This window comes from Sebastes umbrosus, chromosome 14 (assembly GCF_015220745.1).
Source record: "Sebastes umbrosus isolate fSebUmb1 chromosome 14, fSebUmb1.pri, whole genome shotgun sequence".
In the NCBI taxonomy this organism is placed as follows: Eukaryota; Metazoa; Chordata; class Actinopteri; order Perciformes; family Sebastidae; genus Sebastes; species Sebastes umbrosus.
The window spans coordinates 21,810,035-21,833,195 of record NC_051282.1 but is presented as its reverse complement, the minus strand read 5'-3'; the positions used below and the strand labels follow the sequence as shown (position 1 = coordinate 21,833,195).

General features: G+C 38.4%; 1 protein-coding gene and 8 non-coding genes across 14 annotated transcripts; 5 read left to right on the top strand and 4 right to left on the bottom strand.

Annotated features, from left to right (window-relative positions):
* Positions 1–340: 340 nt before the first annotated feature.
* Positions 341–22,557, bottom strand: LOC119502459 (plexin domain-containing protein 1-like). 6 transcript variants are annotated; one of them, XM_037793464.1, is made up of 16 exons: positions 22,497–22,557; positions 20,171–20,236; positions 19,129–19,161; positions 9,876–10,039; positions 9,467–9,610; positions 3,515–3,584; positions 3,274–3,396; positions 3,074–3,192; positions 2,882–2,981; positions 1,858–1,953; positions 1,679–1,760; positions 1,543–1,603; positions 1,345–1,459; positions 1,160–1,195; positions 924–1,081; positions 341–827 (listed from the first exon to the last, which is right to left on the bottom strand). In XM_037793464.1, the coding sequence occupies exons 2-16, from the start codon at positions 20,175–20,177 to the stop codon at positions 714–716; spliced, it is 1,422 nt and encodes a 473-aa protein (XP_037649392.1). In that variant the 5' UTR covers positions 20,178–20,236; positions 22,497–22,557; the 3' UTR covers positions 341–713. The 6 variants fall into 6 exon arrangements, with proteins under 6 accessions (XP_037649392.1, XP_037649389.1, XP_037649391.1 ...); XM_037793461.1 differs by having other exon boundaries at positions 19,129–19,196; positions 22,423–22,507; XM_037793463.1 differs by having other exon boundaries at positions 22,423–22,507.
* On the bottom strand, positions 4,647–4,718 carry trnac-gca. Its single transcript has one exon. It is a non-coding gene; the product is annotated as a tRNA-Cys (tRNA).
* trnac-gca lies at positions 6,093–6,164 on the top strand. The gene has a single exon. It is a non-coding gene; the product is annotated as a tRNA-Cys (tRNA).
* On the top strand, positions 6,558–6,629 carry trnac-gca. The gene has a single exon. It is a non-coding gene; the product is annotated as a tRNA-Cys (tRNA).
* Positions 7,306–7,377, top strand: trnac-gca. Its single transcript has one exon. It is a non-coding gene; the product is annotated as a tRNA-Cys (tRNA).
* trnac-gca lies at positions 8,012–8,083 on the top strand. Its single transcript has one exon. It is a non-coding gene; the product is annotated as a tRNA-Cys (tRNA).
* trnac-gca lies at positions 8,590–8,661 on the top strand. The gene has a single exon. It is a non-coding gene; the product is annotated as a tRNA-Cys (tRNA).
* trnac-gca lies at positions 8,930–9,001 on the bottom strand. The gene has a single exon. It is a non-coding gene; the product is annotated as a tRNA-Cys (tRNA).
* trnac-gca lies at positions 9,231–9,302 on the bottom strand. Its single transcript has one exon. It is a non-coding gene; the product is annotated as a tRNA-Cys (tRNA).
* Positions 22,558–23,161: the final 604 nt, after the last annotated feature.

The window sequence follows — 23,161 nt, the reverse complement described above, 5'->3', positions numbered from 1 at the left end:
TACAACAAAGACTGTGAAACTACTTATAACTGGGTGAAGCCAGTAAAAGGTGATTCTCAGTTTCTTTGCAAAATAAGTTATTTTTCAACCAGAGGGCAAAGCATAGATATGTTACAAGCTACGAGGCAGAATACAAATGTTTATATTTGAAGTTATGTAGACATAATATATTATAAATTATAACATTTCACACATTGTCCCACACAAACACACCCACATTGACAAAAACACAAAAGCATAAGCCTTGCACGCTGGATTACTTCAGGAACTGTGCAGTATGTTCGTGCAAAACAAAAGGTGGAACTTAAAAGATCAACTTCACCATCAAAACTAACAGGAATTGAAACTGAAGCACACCCAGATCTTTATTTGTTTGATGTAAAACAACATAGATCATGTTGTCAACCTTGTGTCGCACAATTTATTGCAGTCAAATTAAATCAAGTTTAAAAATAAGGGTGGAATGAAACACATTTTATTACCAGCAGAGATATACATTCCTAATGTAATCACTCAATATCATATAACATTCAGTTATAATCTCCACAAACTGTTGCAACAATTTAATATTTTTGCAATGGAGTCATGGACAGCTTAAAAAACGATCGTAAACTGAATGTAAAAGTTGAACTGGCTTTGGACAAATGTTCATATTTGAATGATTGTAGAAATCAGTTCAATGCAAATATTTATCCACGTTTCCATCCATTATTTCAACACGGCCCAGCTTCAACAATGCTGTCTTTTTCATGACCTTCTCCTTCCACTTCTGTGTAACCAGGTTGATGCTTCTGAAACTTCCAGGACGGCCAGTAGCTCTTGCGTCGCTATAGAAAAAAAAATCAAGCACAGAAAAAAGTATGTTTGATGTAGACATGTGTCATTGAAGCACGTCTGAGGTGCAGGACATATTCAGTGCTCACCTGGATGAGGTAGAGTGGTGATGCAGCAGTAGGATGGTAGTTGATGTAAAGAGCTACCAGTATCATAGCCAAAAGTAACACCAGCGCAGCTGCTATACCGGCTATCACTCCGGTGTTAGCCAACCCGTCACTGTTGGTTGAAGAATCTGTCCTCACATCTGTATTAAAGATGAAGTCCCATAATTATATGCCTTCATAAGGCTTAACTATAATGTCTCTTACAAGTATTAACTCACCGTTGCCAGTCTTAAATATATGATCTTTGGTCTCATCTGAAAAAAGACAGAAAGCAGTCATTTCTATACAGATATCACGTCATTTCTATACAGATTTCATGGCAAGCTCTACTTTTATTGAGCAACAAAATGTGTTGAAATAGTGCATACGTTATACTGTACTGTAAAAAATAGCTAAGCCTCACCGTCACATCCTTTTAGCAGGGGAGTCAATGATGTCACATCCTCGATCTCTGGTGTGATAGACGAACCAGTGGAGCTGTCACCCCTGGAGTAATCCTCACAGGTTGCATTTTTGCTCTATCCATATACAACATCATAGATGCATGAGTCTCAACGAAATGGCATATAAGCAGATATTCATTCTTAACTTGCAGCAATACCTCTTCTGAACAGGCGTAGTCCAACCACTCTTGTCTGTGTCGATCCATACCATCTGAACACCTAAAACACACATTTATAAGGATTAAAACTATATGCACTATATGGACATTTGGGCTATCATTATGTCCCACTCACCTCTGGAGTACATGGCACCAGCTACAACCAGAGGTTTGGTTGGATGAGAGGCAGAGCTCACAGCTGTCATGCTGCAGGCAGGCTGAACACGGAGACAGAGATTTATTGTTTGAGTGCTAATGCAGTCTAAAATATTGAATACACTAATCCTTTAATGATGATGGATATGGATCACTTACTAGGCAGTGGAGTGAACTCAACAGCGGAGTAGCTGGTGATCTTTGTAGTGTCTATCTCAACCCGATGGTACTCATAAATCGTCGGCCCTTGGGCATCTGAATCAAAATCAGGTTTAATGTCATGTTGGTTTTCATATACAAAGAATTTGCCTTTGTATTTGGTGCATAACAATACACATGGTACAGAAAGGTAAAAGGAAAAAACAAGTACTGCAAAAGTCAAGGACCAAAAATATAAAATTTACAATAAAAAATATGAAAAATTTTAAAATATATGTTTTCAAAATAATAAGAGCTGTACAGTGTTTGAAATGAAGAGGATGGAGTGTGAAACATATTGGCCAAGGAGTGTGCAAAAGTTCACAGTATAAAGTATAGAGAATATGTGCTATGTACAGAAATATTAATTCAAAAGATGTGTGTTAAAGGAACAGTGTGTAGTATTTAGGGGCATCTATTGGCAGAAATGGAATATAATATTCATAATTATTCTACATTTTCTATTCTACATAGGGATTGGGTCTTCTTCACGGAGTCCGCCATGTTGCTCCACCATGTTTCTACAGTAGCCCAGAACAGACGAACCAAACACTGGCTCTATCCAGGTAACGTTTTTAACGTTACCTGAAGGCCACCGTAGTTCTCCGACACGTTTGTGAAACTGCGGTAATGTGAGCTGCAGAGTGCAAAACCGTGGTACCACCAGCCGCCGTCTGACTCCTAAAGTAGCGTTATTATGGTATGGATGGTCTCTGAGCAAGGCGAACAACGTTACCATGGTTTTACACTCGGCAGCTCATGTTAGTCTCAGTCTTGGAAAGGGAGGAGTGAGCAGAGGGTCATTCAGTTGGTTGCAATCTGCAATGCTGCCAAATCCTACACACTGTCCCTTTAATGTAACACATTGAGTCAGCTCTGGTGGTAGAGATATCACAGGGTTAAATACCTGAAGGTTTTCACAAGACTCTGTGAAGGCTAATTATGTGTTTTACATGAGTGGATATGCATAAACATTATTGCTGACCTGGTGATTGAGGAGAAGGTGGCGTGACCATGAAGGCATCAGACAAACCGGCCTTCACTGGATGCTCAGCTGTACCGATCACATCTAACGACAGAGGTATCTGATAAACAGACAAAAAGAGGAATCACTTATGCATGCAGCAATAAGGAAGAGAAAGCTATGATAAGAGCACAGAGCGGACGTGTGTCTCACATCTCGGTAGCTGAACGTGATGGTTCCTGTTTTGTAAAGCGCCGCCTGAAACGTAAAACCTCCTTCTGACTCTTTTCCTGGGAGTCTGACCCGCTCCCACTGGACCACAAACACCTCACCTGTAGACAGTGAAGGTCAAACAGGAGTCAGACAAGTAATCAAATGAGCATGTTGAAATATCAGATCAGGTGGTATCTTACCATTATCCAGGTATTGCACAGTGGATTCTTTAGTGTAGCTGGGGTCAAAATTAGCCATTAGAGGGGCGATATACTGTGTTGCGGTCAGCATGCGGTGAGCAATGTCCCCCGTGAAGATAAACCCTGAAAATGGCCAGATGGAAAAATATGTAAGGCTTGTTACCTTGCAGAAACATGTCTCTGCTCTGAACATAATGCAGGAAAGGTCACTTGAACATCTGTTATAAAATCAAAAAAGTACCTCCAGTTGCTATGGTGATCTGCCTCAGGTAATGTCCGTAAAAAGGAAAGTCAAACGACAGGGCAACCCTCTGCAAAGAGAGTAGATAGAAACAGACAGAGAGAGAATTACAGTAGATATGGAGGTTATGTTTTGCTGTTTTGCTTATGAGATGCTGTTCTATGGTTCTGAGAATCCTAATCAGCACTTAAAGGACAAGAATTGAGGAGAAGGAGCCAGTTTGTGTTGCACTGAGATGGAATAAAGAGGCTGCAAAATGCTTACTTGTCTGAGAAAAGCAATGTTTTGTTTCATTTCTGTTTATAGAACATGTCTCTTACTCTTTTAGTAAATCCACTTCCTATCTATGCAGGTTCTGTCCTCCATAAATCACGCATAAATACATACGTTTAAAAATAAATATAAAATAAATGCAAAATAAGTGCAGAAATAAATACATAAATATAAATATAAATAAATAAATGCAAAAATAAAGAAATAAATTTAGAAATCTAATAAAAAATAAATACAGTACACAAATAAATAAAAGTGAAAATTAAACTGAAAAGTATATAAATAAGGGAATTAATACAAAGATAAATAAATAAAGAAGCTAATTAAAACAGAAATATCAATATATGTCACATTTTATCAATTAATTAATGGCTATATGTATTTGTAATATTATTTTAGCTACATTTAATGACATATTTATTTATTTAGAGAGTCATTTATTTATTTATTCATTTATTTTTTATTTTGGCAGGTTCTGTCCTCCATACATTTGAGGACGTCATCTTGGGCTTTGGTAAACACTGATCGACATTTTTCACCATTTTATGACATTTTATAAACCAAATAACTAAGAGAAAATAATCGACAGATCAATCGACAATGAAAACAATTGTCAGTTGCAGCCCTCAGTGTATTTATATTCTCCCAGGAAATGATGCAACATGTAGACCAGTGTTGGTGTTTGTACTATTATCTCATTGACAGCAACTTCGGTGTTTACTGTTCATTATTTTACAGCCCTATCAGAGCACTATTAATACCTACGTGCGTCACCAAATCAACCAGGCATGAAATCGATTCCAAATCCTAGTGATTTTATTTTATCGAACATACATATATTCAGTTTTTAGTGAAAATGAGGGGGCACCCGGATTTGAACCGGGGACCTCTTGATCTGCAGTCAAATGCTCTACCACTGAGCTATACCCCCCTTCCTTAGTGACAGAATTTTATCATAACAGATTGTTTGTACAGGAACAGGACCTTGTGTACACTAGCAGGCTCCACCTCGGCTTTAACAAGCAGCCTATCTGTGATTAACATTTCCCTCAGCATGCAATCTGATGTAACTATACTGCAATGATCTTGTTAAAACTTGGCTGCATAGGAGCGGGTCAATGATGTTACCGAGTGGGTGTGAACTTCTCAAACAGATATTCTGCTAAATAACTGAGATCCACAACACCATGATTCACTCTCAAAATCCACAATATCAGTTTCAAGATCAATAGAGCAAATGGGAAAAACTGACCCTGCTGTAACCGCTGATAAGTATGGTAACTCACGACTGCAGCTTTAGCTGTATAATATTATACTAAAAACACCTGTTTTTTGATTTCCCAAACTGCAAGCACATTTTTCTTCTTAGCTTCATCAATTTATAATCTGCGTAAAAAATTGTTGCATCCCCGCCTATGTAATCTGGATTGGATGTTTCTGTAAAGCCAAAGTACTGTTTCCACTTGAGGAATTTTGGGTTTTGTCCATTAGCTGTTTCAGTGAACAGGAGTTTTCCTTTCCTGTGCCTGATCCATCACATTGTTCCATATTAAAGTGAGCTGTATGTATTACACAGGTGCCAGGTGTTGGACAATAGCAGTCAAAACTGAGCCGGTACTGACAGCGTCTGGCAGACCTGTAGCTCTTGGCCTGTAGCGACATTTCCCAGTCCTGTAGCTCCCCCTAGCAGTGTTACCTTATGTTTCAGACTGAACTCCGTCTGGACATGCTCTCACATAAAGGATTAGCTGTTTGTGTACAGTACTTGTATTTGCTGCAGTGTTGCACTTTTGCACTCCATTTCACCAAGGACATAGAGAAGATGAGATTTGCATATTTCCGTACTGGTGTGTCTGAACATAGAGAACTCCTCGCTTAGCTTCAGTAAACTGATTAGGTTTGATAGAAATCGGCTAAAGTCCCAGTTTGTCTGCATATTCTAGGGATGACTTTAGAAAGTACAAATAACCATTTTACATTTTAAACAGACACAACACTTTAAAATCCAAACACATGTTTTCACAGGTCTGACTGCAGATCAAGAGGTCCATAGTTCAGCTCTGGGTGCCCTCTATAAAGCATACAAAATGTGCCATAATAATATACCTGTATTTAAAGAACTGCGTTTTTGTTGTGACAGTTATTAAGTGTTTACTAGTGAAAGAGCCTTCATTTTATGTGACTGAGAACAAACCAGGGTAAACATATAAGGAGATGCACTCTCTTATTCTATGTGTTAATTATTCATAAACATCTTTATACATATGGTTATTTAGCAGACTATCATTAAACAGTTGATGTGAAAGGGGGTATAGCTCAGCGGTAGAGCATTTGACTGCAGATCAAGAGGTCCCCAGTTCAACTCTGGGTGCCCCCTACCTGTGATAACATGAACCACACCAGTGCAGCTAATTTTAAACTACTTGAAGTTGTTGTAAGAATTTTCTAAAGTCATCACCAAGGTCAACAAGTAGAATGTGGAGACTACTAATTAAATTATTAGAGGTTTTAATGAAGTAGAGCTGGGAATCCTCTCTACTCATACAGCCAGTATTCAAACATGCTGGTTTAATAGCAAAGCTCTTTCCCGTGACCTTGGTGAGATAGGTGCTAAACTACTGCGCTGCAGCAATTACAAGTTCACAGTTACTGACTTAATATTTGTCAAAGGAGAGAAGCCTGAAATCTCTTTGTAAGACATTTATAATTTCTTTTATCCAAATATTTTTTTTACCAGTCAAGCAGTAAGAAGCAAAATGTGGTTATTATAGGGGGTATAGCTCAGTGGTAGAGCATTTGACTGCAGATCAAGAGGTCCCCAGTTCAACTCTGGGTGCCCCCTATATAGAATATGCAGGATGTGTGAGACCAACACATCTATATTAAAAAATCTATGTCCATCTGCTAGTCCTGAATTGTTGCCTACATATTTCATGTGAATGTGAACAAACCAGAATTAACCCACACGTGGATGCACTCTCTTGTTTTATGTTTTAAAGTTATTCATAGACATTTTATCCATATGGTCATTTACCAGAATGTCAAAAGGAAATTGAGTCCTGTGGTTATTTTTTATAGTCCCCTTCAGAGATCAGCCTGCTAACTCAAGTCCTAACACAAGTCCTAACACTTCCTAACACTTCCTACCCGTCCTCCAGCAAGTCCTAACAAAGTCCTAACAATTCCTAACAAAGTCCTAACAATTCCTAACAAGTCCTAACCATAGGTCCTAACATTTTCCGACCAAGTCCTAACAGCCAATAGGGAAGATGGGGCAAAAGGAACCAACAGCCAATAGCGCAGCAGTGGCATGTCACGTGACAAGGACAGCAACGACAACGGATACGCCCCCTTCTCCATCTCTGAAAGAGGCGAACGAAGAAGAAGCAGCAGAACAGTAACGTTATTTACGAGGGAAATTAATGTGTGTAAAATGATTAATTTTCGAATAACTCTTTATTTTATTTTTATAAATACTCTTTATTTCCTAGCAGTCCCTTTTACCCCATTTTTTTGTAGGGGGTATAGCTCAGTGGTAGAGCATTTAACTGCAGATCAAGAGGTCCCCAGTTCAACTCTGGGTGCCCCCTGTATAGAATATGCAGAATGTGTGAGACCAACACATCCATATTAAAAAATCTGTGTCCATCTGCTAGTCCTGAATTTTTGCCTACATATTTCATGTGAATGTGAACAAACCAGAATTAACCCACACGTGGATGCACTCTCTTGTTTTATGTTTTAAAGTTATTAAGACATTTTATCCATATGGTCATTTACTAGAGTGTCAATAGGAAATTGAGTCCTGTAGTTATAGTCCCCTTCAGAGATCAGCCTGCTAACTCAAGTCCTAACACAAGTCCTAACACTTCCTACCCCTCCTCCAGCAAGTCCTAACAAAGTCCTAACAATTCCTAACAAAGTCCTAACAAGTCCTAACAAAGTCCTAACAAGTCCTAATAGCCAATAGGGAAGATGGGGCAAAAGGAACCAACAGCCAATAGCGCAGCAGTGGCATGTCACGTGACAAGCACAGCGGCGACAACGGATACGCCCCCTTCTCCATCTCTGAAAGAGGCGAACGAAGAAGAAGCAGCAGAACAGTAACGTTATTTACGAGGGAAATTAATGTGTGTTGAATGATTCATTTTCCAATTACTCTTTATTTTATTTTTTATAAATACTCTTTATATTCTAGCACTCCCTTTTGCCCCATTTTTTATAGGGGGTATAGCTCAGTGGTAGAGCATTTGACTGCAGATCAAGAGGTCCCCAGTTCAACTCTGGGTGCCCCCTACCTGTGAAAACATTCAGCATGGACCACACCTGTTCCTTTATATATATAGGACCTTATATATAACACACATGCAATGTGAGACTAATATATCAGTATTTAAAAGTCCATTATATTTAAAGAACTGTGTTGTTGTGACCCAGGTAGTTGTTGATTCTTCACTTGACAAAGAAATAATCCTGGATTTTTGCCTTCCTTTGTGATATTTTTTGTGATATTTTTAAAGAAAAAAAAATGTACAAGTTACAATTACAAGTTCACAGTTACTGACTCTTGTCAAAGAGGAGAGAAGTCCAAATTGTTTCCTTCATACTGTATGTAAATGAGAACAAATCTCTCTCTGATTGTCTTTGTAACATATCTATACATTCTTTATTCAAATGGTCATTTACTAGGCCATGAACAAGATATAAGGAGACGCACTCTCTTATTCTGTGTGTTAATTATTCATAAACATCTTTATCCATATGGTCATTTAGCAGACTATCAATAAACAGTTGATGTGATAGGGGGTATAGCTCAGCGGTAGAGCATTTGACTGCAGATCAAGAGGTCCCCAGTTCAACTCTGGGTGCCCCCTACCTGTGAAAACATGCAGCATGAATTACACCAGTTCAGCTGCATTTAAAGTCTATGAGGTATTGTATGAACTTTCTAAAGTCATCACCAAATGTGAACAGGTTTCTCTTCTTCACAGGTAGGGGGCATGTAATAGTTATGGAAAAACATCCAAGTTACTTGCAATGTACCTGTTCACATTGGTGATGACATTAGAAAGTTCATACAATATCTCATAGACTTTAAATGTAGCTGAACTGGTGTAATTCATGCTGCATGTTTTCACAGGTAGGGGGCACCCAGAGTTGAACTGGGGACCTCTTGATCTGCAGTCAAATGCTCTACCACTGAGCTATACCCCCTATAACCACAAGCACTCAATTTCCTATCAAAAGTCTGGTAAATGACCATATGGATAAAATGTCTATGAATAACTTTAAAACATAAAACAAGAGAGTGCAACCAGGTATGGGTTAATTCAGGTTTGTTCACATTCACATGAAATATGTAGGCGAAAATTCAGGACTAGCAGATTGACACAGATTTTTTAATATAGATGTGTTGGTCTCCCACATCCTGGATATTCTACACAGGGGGCATCCGGATTTGAACCGGAGACCTCTTGATCTGCAGTCAAATGCTCTACCACTGAGCTATACCCCCCATGATAACTGATGCTTATTGATAGTCTCATAAACTTATGTTTCAGATTGAATTCCACTCTGGCTTTCAGGCTTCAGTGTTGCCAACTCTTTTCCAGTGAGGGTAGCTAGCTGCCAACAAAGGAAGTTAGATGGTGTATGCATTGTTGTGTGTGTGAGACTCACCACAGCCTGCTTGTATGAATTTGACAGAATGCCGTGGACTCTAACTTGGCCATGCCGGACGTCACTCATGTCCACCCATAGTTCCTCTGTGCGGTGGTCCTCTGGGCCAAAGCTACGCCAAGTGTAATACTTCCCAGAATCCTCCTTCCAGACAAGAAAAACACAGAGGATCAGAGGTTGTAATGGTGTGACAGTGTTTTAGGGAGTGTGCCATACAGAGTTCACTCTACATGGTTAAATCATATGCTGTCATGTACTTCTCCAAGTGAGTGGAAACGAGTAAACTCTATTTCCAAAAGAGGGAATTGTTTAACTCCAACTAAAACAAATAGAACATGTGAGAAGCCAAAAGCATAATAAATGCCACAACCCATTACAGTCATAAGAAACAGTGTGGTGCAGCTCTCACCACTACACGTGTCATGTTGTCTGGCAGGGTGTTGATGGTGAGTCCTCCACCCGGGACCGCCCTGCGTATCCTAGCTTGGCCTGAAGACGACCGCTGGGCTCTGTGAGGATCACTGTCACCTCCTGTTGACTCTTCATGTTGCTGTGAGACACTGTACCAATTGTCTGTCCAAAATAATGAAAATCAGGTTAGTATGTTGTGCTGGTCATGTGATGATATAAGAAGTTTCTTCTATGCCAACTGATGCAATTCAAATTCTAAATCCACCAATTCCCACACTCTTGTTTTAATATGAGAAGAAGAGAAAGCACACCCTGGCAGCAGTACCACACACAGACAGTGTCATTCAGACTGATGTTTACAGCTGTGACTCAGTCATCAGCAACTCAGCCAAATGAGAAATTACTGTTTCTTTTGATATTGTCAGTGTTAACCTTGTCAGTTAAAGCCATTGTTGAATGAAGACGGAAACAATACGTGATGCTCGGAAGGAACTGTCAAATCCTACAAACAAAGTAAACCATATTCAGTAAGCAGACTGGGGTAGGTAGGCTTTGTTTTAAAGTTCTCGGTGTTTTGATTGATGGCTCGTCTTTCTTCAAAGCCACATGTTCCTAGTTGATGTTAGGAGTTTATTTTAGCGTCACACTGTAATTTTCTATGGAGTGTGGAAAATGTCTGCTGGTACACCGAGACTTGGATGTGGACTTATGGACATCTTGGTCCTTGCATAACCTCAGTCACTGATACAGCTGTACATTTGAAGCCAAAATGTCTTGTTGATGGTATACAAAGCAGAGGAAATGTAGGCTTAGAAAGTGTTTTTTTAGGACTTTTCTTTTGCGTTGTGTAGCCTGCAGAAATGTTAAGCTGAGTAGTAGGTCACTAAGTCAGTCAAATCAGCTGGTTGATGTAATAATATATCAAATGTTTAGAAACATTGAGAAACTACTCTATATTTCGCTTAGCACTTTAAAAAAAAAACTGGCGGTGTTGTCTTGTGTAAAAGATAATGATCACAGAATACATTCTTAATAAATTATTCAGGAAGGCTGCAATTTCAGCAAAATTCATACATATATTTGACGTTCACAAAACAAATCTGCTCCACTCTGTGTTACAAATACAACGTTTGCTTTTAGGGGAGGTTTTTGAAAACAGTTCAGTTTGTGTTGAAAGATTGCCATACTTCTTCTATTTATTCAAAGCCAGTGCAACACATGATAAAAAGTTTATGCCTACTCATAAAAAACAGTCAACACTTCATAATGAGAGACACATGTATAATATATACAGCAGCAGCTATTTATTGTTTTAAAGGTTAACAAAAAAAGGCATGTATGGACCGAGGTGACCTTATTTTGGAGATATTTCAAATGATACAACCAATAATGAACAACATTCAGACCTCAGTTGAAGTTGTAAGAAGTATTCAGATCTTTCACTTAAGTAAAGGTTGCAATACCGCAGTGCAGAAATACTCTGTTGCAAGTTAAAGTCCTGCATTCAAAAAGTAAAAGTACGAAAGTATTAGCATCACAAGTAAAAGTCCTCATTATTCAAAACGGACCATTTCAGGATAATATATATTACTGGATTATTATTATTATTATTGAAGCATTAAAATGTAAATATCACAAATGTTGCAGCTGGTAAAAGTGGTTCTACTACTTTATATGCTGCTGAATACCTTAATCAACAATAATATTTTTTATTTAAAAACAAAAAAGCAACTATGTTTATATTTTATATGTTAGTTGTAGTAGTCTGGTATATTTATAGTGTATTCTAATATATTTTCTATATAGTGTATTCTATCTATCTATCTATCTATCTATCTCATCATCATTTATTAGTTTGTTTATATTTTTAATCAGCATTAATAATCTGAATCTGCAAAGTAAGTAATAAATAATGTTATCAAATAAATGTAGTGAATTATAAAGTACCATATTGCCTTCCAAAATGTAGTGGAGTGGAAGTATAAAGTAGCACACAATGGAAATACTCAAGCAGTACCTAAGTAAGTAAGTACAGTACTTGAGTAAATACTTAGTTAGATTCTACTATTGCATTTAGAGGGTACATTTAGCCACATATAACATCCTCGAGGCTGTCTTTATTCAGCTATGGATGTTGAAAAATATAGAAACCAGGACTTAATGACAGAAGCATGCCAGATCATTTATTTAACCTTCCTGTTTTCCTCGGGTCAAATTTGACCCGTTTTCAAACTTCATCATATCACAAATATGGGTTTCTTTCATCTGATTGCCCCAAAATAATATGGATGAAAGTGATTCATAATTTTTGGGGGGTTGTCATACTCAAAAAGGAGGTCTAATTTCATGTAAATTAAGTTTATTGACCATAAATTACAGAAGAAAGGTGTAAAACTTTGTGGTAATGAGTTGGAATGAAGTTATAGCTAAAATGGTGTCATTATGTGCTGCCATTGAAAATGTTTTATATTATAATATTTATAATATTCTGACTAAACTTTGACATACACCCATCTGTGATAATCCATCAATATTATATTCCACTGATACTAACTATAGCCAAAATAATAAAAAACAAATCTGCTTTTTTTACTCAAAAATTAGGTGTAATTTCATGGAAATAATGATTATTAACCATAAATTCCCCCAAAAAGTGTAAAACTTGTGGTAATGAGTTGGAACGAGGTTGGCTAAAAAGGTGTAACACAGAATTAGGTGATAAATTATAGTTTATGCTTTATGAACAGACAAACCAGACCAAAAGTTGCACGGGCGCCGGGAAGACAATAGGAGGTCATTTTAAATAGCATCTATCTGTCTGTCGTCTTTTTTGGAATATTACGGTAATAAGCGTGTTTGTTAGGACAATACGGTACACGGCGGTGACGTCACATAGCAGCCTCTATATAAACCCCGACCCAGCGCTGTCGCCTTTAAGCGGGGTGTCTCCTCTAACCCTAAATCAGGGCGACCTCCTGTACTTAACGTTGCTGTTTTTCTCTTTCTGGCTTTTCAGTGAACTACAGGAGGTGTTTGCAGTGGCGCTGGGAACAAAAAAAAGCCCAGATAATCACTCCGTGGTGCTCAGTGTTCCCGTCAGAAACACCGTGAACGTCTGCCGTGGTCAGCTCGGTGCTGCCGCGAAGAGTCTGTCTCTGCTGCTCCGGTGTCTTCATGTCGGGACTGATGGTAACTAACTGAGCAGAGTAAAACTGAGCAGGGTGAGTCTACCGGATCTAATAGTGGTCCTGTTAGGAAGCCCTGAGCTCAAACACATGTAAACCCTTGATGTAACCGTGTTAGTGGTCACTATTCCGGCGTGTTTGATCCTCAAATCCTGCTAACGTTAGCTTCAATCAACAGCTAACGTTAGCAGCAGCGTCCCGCCCCCCTCAACTGCCTTCAGAGTGTCAGGAAGCACCAACGAAGAAGAGTCTGGGAGGACTGAGTGGAAATTTAGACATGAGTTGCTGAAATATGTGCATTTTAACGTTGATATAACAAAGCAAAACTACCTATCTGCTGCAGTATAAAGTGTAATTCAATTTGAATAATTTAATAATTTATTTGGACTTCCTGTTAGAGCTCTCTCCACCCTATGAGAGCAGCAGATGTTAAGGTCAGCCAGCAGGATCTTACAGGACCCCTCACACGTCCTGTTCCATGCATTTTGAGTGGCTCCCCTCAGGACGCCGGCTTCGCTGCCCAGGCTGCAGGACACAGAGGAGAAGGGCAACCTTTGTCCCCAAGGCTGTCCTGCTCCTCAACTCCCAACCATCCCTGTCCATCTACTCACCCAACTAACCCCCCCACACTCTCCCTCACACACATACACACACACAGACTTGCACATGGCTTCGGCCCTGGACTGCTTTTTCATTCATCCGTTTTTAATATCCATATGTACCGTATACTGCACTATTTTAAGTATTTTAAGTATTTTAAGTATTTTAAGTATTTTAAGTATTTTAAGTATTTTAAGTATTTTAAGTATTTTAAGTATTTTAAGTATTTTAAGTATTTTAAGATCATTATTTTTAACTTTCAAGATGTTTCAAAATGTCCTGTATTGTGTTGTTAATTGTACTACTCTACGAGCCTCTACAATTTCCCCTCAGGGACAAATAAAGTGATTTGAATTGAATTGAATTCAGCCGTACTTCCTGTAACCTATTTTTATAATTTGACACCAGTTGAAACAGGGCGTTTGAGGAGCATTTGACATGGAAAAATTACTTTTACATGATCAGTGCCATGTTCCTCCACTGAGCCACCTGTTGGAAGTGTGTGCTCTTGTCTTACACCCAAGATTCAAATAAACCGTAATGACATCCTACCTAAGTATGTGAAGGAGCGCTATCGCAGGTCCTTCCTTCCTGCAGCTGTCAGACTCCACAACCAGCACTGCTCCCAGTAGACCACTTACACACCAAAGAACTGACAATAACCTGATATTTTCAGGTGGAATTTCATGCATTCATTCTCACTGTGTAGTATCATTTTCCACTTGTGCAATTTTGTTAATAGTCTGTTCATTGTCAATACTGTATATACTGCTCCTATTTTTTATACTTCCTTCTATTTAGCTGGTTCATATTTTGTTACACTTTGTTTAGCTCTTTTTTACTGTGTTAGCTGATGCATCTTGTTTTTTGCACCATCCCCTTTGCTGCTGTACACTGCAAAGTTCCCCACTGCGGGACTAATAAAGGAATATCTTATCTTATATCTTATCTCTCGTGCAGGGAATTATTGCTGTGGCTTAAATAGGCCATGTTATTTTAATTTAAAAAAACAATTTTCTTGTGGCTGAGATACAACATTATGCCTGCACAGATGTTTGTGATGCAAAAGAATACAATATTCCAGCCTGAATAAAGATGGGGTGGGGGGGGAAAGTAATTTAAAGAGTGCAAGTGCACATTCAATAAAATGTTTGTGATAAAGCCAGAAACCCCAAGAGTTTGAAATAGCTTACTGAGGGATGAGGGCGTAGCTCACAGGGGTGTGAAGAACATGGTGTGACGATAAAAGTGAACTCCACATCCAACCAAATCCACATTATAATACAAGGTGTCCGTGTTGTTTTTAAAATGGACATGAAAAATTTATTTTTCAGGTGTTGGACCACAATGTCCTGCCACCTGAATTAGGCAGCTACTTTAAATTTAGCTATTTTATACACGTTTTCAAGCCTCAAAAGACAACAGCGAACTCCTCGCGTGCAAACATACGTCCTACTCCCGCTCCCAATTTTACGAGCCCATGCAAATGAGAACATTAACCAATTACAACTTAATCCTTCTTGTTCGTTGATGTAAAGCAGTCAATTCAGAGCATTTGTCCTAACAAAAAAACTGGATAATCAGCAAGAAAACCCATTTAAGAATATGAAATCTGACATATTTAGCCTCTAAACAGCGTGTTATGGGTGCCAGCACCCAGTGCAGCTCCTCTTATGCCAGCGAATTGCTAGTTGACATTGGTTTGATGCCTGCATTTCTGTCCTCAGTGTGGGAGGGGAACACAGGCCCGTTGGTCCCTCAGCTATGTCCTGTGCCAAACCCCCAGAGTTCAGACTGGGTGATGCCTGCTTTAAACATCACACTGCATTCACGCATTGTAACACTGATGTCTTCCACAGCAGTCAAAACTACAATACATCATTTAACAAGTTGTTGAAGCGACAACCCAAATGTCTCGACCTCATAGGGAGCTTGCTGCATTTGTTCATGAGTGTTTCTCTCCCTCCTTTCATTCAATTAAGTGGTGCGTCAATGCGTTCGTGGCAACTCGTATAGTAAACCTAGATGTGTGATTGTTGAGGGCTGCTGGATCCGCCCTGTTACGACATCTATGAGGTAAGAGGAGAAATGGTGTGCACACTGTTGTTGCAGCAGATAAACATATTCTGGTTCATAAAAGCTGGGAGGGGTGCAGACGCTGAATATGAAGCTCTAATGTCTACTCAGGTCATCATCGGTCTCAGCCAGTAGTATTAAAATCACCGGCGGATAATCAAATCAGTGAGATGGGAGTCATACTTTCTCTGGAGAAACTGACAAAAACTCAGTCTCCACTCGTCTATTTACAATACTCTTGAGCTCTGCTCAGATACTGAGTGTCTTATAACAATTAAAGTCGGTGGAATGACAAAAATGAGACTAGTTTGAAAACTCACCTTTTCAAGCTTACATTTAGCTTTTGATAAAGGAGTGAAAACTCTACTATTCTGGTTTTCTTTATTTGAATTGATCAATTGATTTTCATGGTAAAAATTCTAAACATGAACAACACTATGGTGTCAAAACGGTCTCATAAGTATTCACAAACAAATGTCAAGTCATGTTATGTGTAAAACACAATGCACAAATAAATGCAGAGTGATTTGTATCTGTAAATCTCAATCTGTATTTGTGCCTCTAATTTACAACTTGCATATCATCATTTGTAAATAAACAGTTATAAGCCATACAAATGACACAGTATTTATTTGTGACTTGTGTTTTATGAGAACACAAGTCACGTGGCATTTTACGAGTCACATGCTCACTGTATTTGTGGATTTTGTGTGAAAACAGCACAGTAAAACACTCTCAAAAGTATCCGCACAAGGAGGTGGAGATTCACAAATATATTTCCTTTTAAAAATGCTAAGTTGACGAACAAATGATGATATACGAGTAGCAAATTAGAGGCACAGATACCGATAGAGATATACAAATAGAGATCTACATATACAAATCACTCTGCATTTATTTGTGTTTTAAAGTTGCATAACTTGACATTTGTTTGTGAATACTTATGAGACTGTTTTGACATCATACGACACTTCTAATACACATTAATTCTTTAAACTGGGCCTTGTGATTACATGAAAAATAATATAAAAATAGAAGTATATGTTTTTTCCCCATCATCTATTCCCTCAATAAAAACAAATGCAATGGGAGAGGACTGCAACAGAATACCTAAGTGGTGAATCAATCTCAAGATGGACCTGGATTTGATTTGTATGTCTGCTCTTCTTTTAAGAAAATTACAGGGTGGTGTGCATACACAACAGCCAACCCATGCCTCACCGTGCCAGTGTAGAAATGGTGTTGATGAATCAGAGAGTGAGAAAAGTGTCATTGGTTAAAAACTGGCCCTGGACAAGAACACAGCTGAGGTTTGCGCAATTCAGTGTGTTTGTTTCAGGATGTAAAAGTTCAAAGAAAGAAATTGAGAGCAGCACTGCAGGATGACAAGTATATGTAATAAAGCTGGTGAAGTAAAACAGGAACTGCTTTTTGTCAAATGCAGGCAATGAAAGGGCAGATGTTTTCTGGACAGAAAGCTGACCTCTGCCCGGTCTTTTAGGAGCTACCAAACCACCGACATTTAGCTGCCTTTTTCTGTGAGCGGTCAACTCAGAGCGGTCTGAGCGAACACACCCTTCCTGAGCAGTGGCTGCAGGATTCCTCAACATCACCCACAATAAATATGCACAGTTCATTTCAAGGCGTGTGGTTGAATTGCAGATGTGCAATTCTTTAGTTCCAGTGAATAAGTTTTATCCGCATAAGTCAAACCAGATTCAAAGAGTGTTTTATATTTGAGAAAAGAAGTGTGCATGTTTAACTGAACTCACCACCTCCATTATTAAATAGTTGGGAAGTTGATAATGTGGTACATAGTCTGTATTTTGGCCAGTAAATGAGCTGCTGGCATTCTACACTCACCACGGTAATAATGCTATGAGAGGAGCCTCCTTTAATAAGTAACTGGGAAAAAGGACAACATTTAATTTATGACATCCCTAAGAGGGTGCAACAAAGTGACACGTTTTGGTCAAACCTTGTTAAGAGAACATGTCTGAACTGATTGTCTCACTTTTCTGCTGTTATTGTGAAACCAAATCTCTGCATGGAAAAGCCAAAAATTATATATTTTTGGCTTTTCATTGTCTGATTAGACAAATAAAAGAAAAAGGAGAGAGGCCAAAACTATTTCCCATACAAACACTGCTCCAAAGCTGTTGGCAGATAACAGATTTTGTTCTTGCCACTTTGTTTTTCCTAAAACACAAAGCATGTTTTGCTTATCACAAGTGAAATTGCATGACTTTTATTAAATAGGAGTCAATCTGGGATCCCCAGACAACAACAACCTATCTATGATCCAATCTAACAAAATCCTTTTTCACTTTGTTTCTCTTTTCCCCCCCAAGTTTAGCTCCAACATGTCTGGATCGACTTCAGGCTATTTGTTGAGCAAACTTCTCAGCAGGACAAGAGACGAGAGGCCAAACACTGAGGTCATTGACGGGTACACAATTCATTTTCAGCTTGGTGCTTTGTGTTTTTACAGTCTGGTTCAGATGGCGTGGATGGCTCCCTCAGGACCAAAGTCATTTTTTAAAAGTGAGCAGTATGTAATGCTGAATGACAAGGCAGATAAGAGCAAATTAGGCAAAGGAAAGGGGGATATGTTAGGTCAATACCGACGGCTGACCCCTTATTCTGTAAGCACATACATCTGACCACCTCCTGCACAGTTTCATCTGCAACACGTTGCACTCTGCAAAAGAACATGAGGAGTAGTGGATGATTTAATGAAATGGAGGGAGTTTGTGACCAGTCAAATTCCTCAGAGCTAAAAATAAATTGATATGAGTGTGCACCCGTCCACTTCCTAAAACGTGCCCTATATCAAAACAATATGGTAAGTGATAAATCCATGTCCATTCTCCAACAGCCCAAAAGCCTCCTAACAATTTCTGCCAGTCTAACAGGAAGAAAAACAAAGTCTACATCTAATTTTAAACCTGCAGTCAGGCTGTTTGTGGGTTGTTGTTTAGACTCAGTTGCATACTTGTGGAATAGGGTATTATTATTGTACACTTTATCGTGAACTAGGTCATTCACTGTTGTGCGTAAAATAAAATGGGCATGGAGTGCCCATTTGCTGCTTCATAAAGACTCCTACTGAAGTTCTGCGGTTTACAATGAGGTGAAGTAGCAACAGTAGCACACACAACATTATCATAAAAATTAATAACTAAGAATATTAACTATTCCTTTAACTCAAGAAAAAATGGACAACTACTTAAGAAACTATTTGCATGCAGACTTCAAAACATTGAGTGCCAATTGATAATGTTGCAAGACAGACGTGCCACACCTGTGAACACATCTGTGTGACTTTAAAGAGCAGACAGGTGGTAATATTAACGCAATGATGATGGAGGGAAAATTCACACAGCTCACCTGTTTGCTGTTGAACCCAAACTCTTGCAAGCTCTGTTTGGGAGAGACAGAGGAATAGCATCACCAAACTGAAACACATGTTGGCCAGAAAAAGACAAAAAAAATAAAAGCTTTGTCTCAGCTCCTCTCTTCTACTTTCTCCCTCCTCTTCTTCTCTTTGCAAAAACAAGTTTTCTCTGAATCCCTCTGAATCTCGCTCTCTCTCCACACACCACCCCTGTTTCTAACTACACCCTCTCTCTCCTCCTCAATGCCGTTCATCCGTTGTCATGGCGATTACAAAGACACAAGGCTGATGAGGCTTTGAGGCAGGAAGGAGAAAGTGTATCATCAGCACACTTTAAAGACCTGGATTATTGAGTTATAATCTTTCTATTTTATAAAAGTATACTATGTATTCCTCTGTTTTGGGATACAAACATCCATTCATCCACTGTCTGCAGTGTGAAGGGCGCCTCCCTCTGTCCAAACCGGCTGCGAGGACAGTGAGAAATCCGAAATTAGACATGGTGATCATGATGTTAACAGTTCCAGGGCTAAAATCAGCGCTAGTTATGATATTACGCATTCCATGTCAAGTCTGTTTATGACTTCTCAAAACATTGTGTCTCCACTGTAACAACAAAATCCTTCTGTGGCCCACATGGAATATAAAAGTCTCTTTTCCAGTGGTTATGTAAAAGCCTTGTTTTTTATGGCGTGTAAAACTGACAAAAAGCAAGCTTTACAAGAACTGTGGCTGACTCCGCCACCTCTCCTAGCCACTACTTTCATCATTTCTATCTGCTCTGAGTGCAAACAGGGACTCCTTGGCAAAGAGAATGGCAGCTGAGCGTTTATTGAATGCACAGCTGGAAAGGCAATCAGTACCCCCATCCCATAATACAGACCATAAACACAGCATACAGCGTGCACAGCAGCAGGTGTGGATTTTGTGGAAAGGTCATGCTGACTTTAAACAAACACATAAATACAGAGAGGCTGGAATAACTATATTTTTTTATATTCCCCTGTTTTGTGAAATTTAAGATGTAATACTTACTGAGCATGGGATTATTGTTTTTTCATGAAGTGCACTGATGAGGTGAATCGAGGTAAAAGCCAATATCTGGATAAAAAGAAGCACATTAGTTAGGAAATAAATAAACCCTGAGATATGAATGTGCAAAAAGAGACTACAACTTAAATATGAAGAGGATGTCCCTTAGATTATGTTTGAAACTGGTATTGTTTGATATATCTATTATATAGATATAATCACAATTTATCTACAAACTGAATGACAACACTATAGGTTAACATCTTTCTTAAAACAATACTGACATCCCCACAGAGGAATCATATTTCAGATCACTGGTTCCCAACCTGATGGACCCAACCCCCACTAGGGGTCGCTAAAGCTTCACGGGGGGTTCTTCATTTTAAGGGGTTTAAGATACAATTTTTAGAAATATACAGTTGGCCTATATCTCAGCATTTAATTAATTTCTGTAAAACTAAATGAAATTGTTATTTTTAAAGTTTGGGTTATTATTTAAGATATAAACTTAAAAAACGGGAAAAGTACACAGTTAAAAAGAGCTAAAAGAACAATGGCCAAGCGTCAGGGAGAAGAAAACACTGAATTTGTCAAAGAAGACGCCTCTTATGTATGTATGATTGTTAAAAAATATACATAATACAGAGAATTGTATTAAAAGTTCCAAAGAATAACAGGAAAACTCATCTCTGATGCAATACATCATACAATTAACCCAATATTTGTGTTAATTGTACAGTTTATCAGTTGTTCTGTAGCATTAATGTTATGCATTGAATATAATATAAAATATCCATAAAATATGTCTCTTAGTCAGGGGTTGTCAATTTACTCAATGATAGAAAAGGGTCCCTTAAAAAAAAGGTTGCATGGGAACCTGTTCCAAAAGGTCTTTGAATTGCCTTGTTGAAATGTGCTATACAAATAAAGCTGCCTTGCCTTGCCTTGCCTTGCCTTAAATAATATTTTTCTATTGTTATTCATTTAAATTAGTTCAAGATCTCTTGGGCTCAAATGTGTCTATGAGAATAAACCTTAGTTTTTTTTGGACATGATTTAATCAGACATGTTTTTGCGCTCTAGATCAGCTACACTGTCAAACTAAAAAAATACCACCACCCCTGGGAATTTAGCCGGACATTGATACATACAGGAGGAAACCTTGTGATAACATACAGTACTTTGTCTCAAATTCTTGGAAAGGTTTGTGATTTGAATGTCCAAAAAGCCAGAGAAGGCCAGACCTCATAGTGTAAACATCCAGAGGGGACATCTCTTCAGCTGGAACATGTTAACTTGATTAACCTGCCTGGGAGCAGCAGACATGCTGCTTTACTGTATATCTCACTCTCAAGCCTCATATATTCACATTTAATCTGTATTCACTGTATTATACTACAGTGTGTAACTTGTATGTAAGTTCTCACTGAGATGGCTATATTACTGTGCTGTAGAATTACCCTAACCCTTCATACAGCAACAACCTGACCATGTATATAGATAGTTTGTTGTCCAGCTCTCGCCTGTATATAATAGCTATAGGTTTAATGTGCTTACATTTATTCAACTTGATGTTTTTGTTTACCCAATAAATTTGATTCTGATTTCCCATATTGTCAGTGAAAGGAGACATGCTTGGCTGTACGAGCTATAAAATTATAAAGAAAAAGGCAAATAAAAAAAACCCCAAGCAGCTCTCATTTACACAATTACAGTAAATATCATCATGGCTCTCCCTAAAGAATTACATCTAACAGAGAACCTCAAGAAAATGTTAATTTAATTTAAATTAAAATAAAAATAAATTAAAATACATACCACACTTGTTTCCAATTGCAAATATTTTGAATATTTAGTTGAGTTAGTTTGAATCTGTGGTGGAAAGAGTACTCGAATCTAATCAGTAAATGTTATACTTAAGTAAAAGTATTATTATCAATATGTAATTTATACATACCAAAAGTAAAAGTACTCATTATGCAGAATGGCCAATTTAAGAATTACATTGGCTATTATATTACTGGATTATAAATAGTGATGCATTAATGTGTTCACCACTTTAATGTTGCAGCTGGTAAAGGTGGAGCTAATTTTAATTACTTTATAATATTTCTGGGCCTGGGTTGCTTAACCTGTAATAATAATATGTCATAATGTATTAGCTGATTTTAAATGTGTATTAATAATCTAAATCTGCAAAGCAGCTGGTAACTAGTTGTCATATAAATGTAGTGGAGTAAAAGTACAATATTTACCTCTGAGATGTAGTGGAGTAGAAGTATACAGGAGCATAACATGGAAGTACTCAAGTAGCTAAAGTTTTTTGTACCTAACCAAAACGTTGTCACATCATAAGATTTATAACGGTTGTGGTTGTCAAGGGTTGTCAACAGTTGTCAATTAGTGATGTGTCGTCACGAACGAGCCGGTTCAAAGAGCCGGCTCTTTTAAGTTAACGATAAGAGCCTGCTCCCGTCCGAGAGCCGTTTTTTTAAATTTTTTTAATTTTTAATAATTCAAGGCAGAATGATAGGATGATTTTCTCCTTGCCACGGGCACTCCATGCACTGACTGTGAATGAATGTTGTGTTAATGACAGGTCAGTGCTACCAATCAGGTGATGACAGACAAGGATCATAGCATCAAGCAGTGTGGGGCGGCACGCTGACGGTCTACAGGTACAGAGCAGGAGGAAGAGGAGGAGAGAAATAGAGAGGAGTGCGGTGCGCGAGTAGCAGACAAGATGAGTGACAGTCGGAAACGAAGCAGCATGTAAAATTATGGTATTCAGGAAATTATAGGGTTTAGTATAATTAAATTGAATAATTTAAGTGATATATGTGCACACATATTAATCTGATGTCAAAACAGCGCTAAATTTGGCTGAATTATAAAAGGCAGAAGTGGTAAATTGAAGAGCCGTTTGGGAGCCGAAAGAGCCGGCTCTTCTTGGGGAGCTGAGCCAAATGAGCTGGCTCACTAAAAAGAGCCTGA

Coding starts and splice junctions, on each gene's coding strand:
- LOC119502459 (XM_037793467.1), bottom strand. CDS start 19,207: ATGTGTTTCAGTTTGGTGATGCTATTCCTCTGTCTCTCCCAAACAGAG. Junction 10,040..19,128: donor TTGGGTTCAACAGCAAACAG/GTGAGCTGTGTG, acceptor TATTTTGGACAG/ACAATTGGTACAGTGTCTCA. Junction 1,604..1,678: donor TGGTGCCATGTACTCCAGAG/GTGAGTGGGACA, acceptor TGTGTGTTTTAG/GTGTTCAGATGGTATGGATC.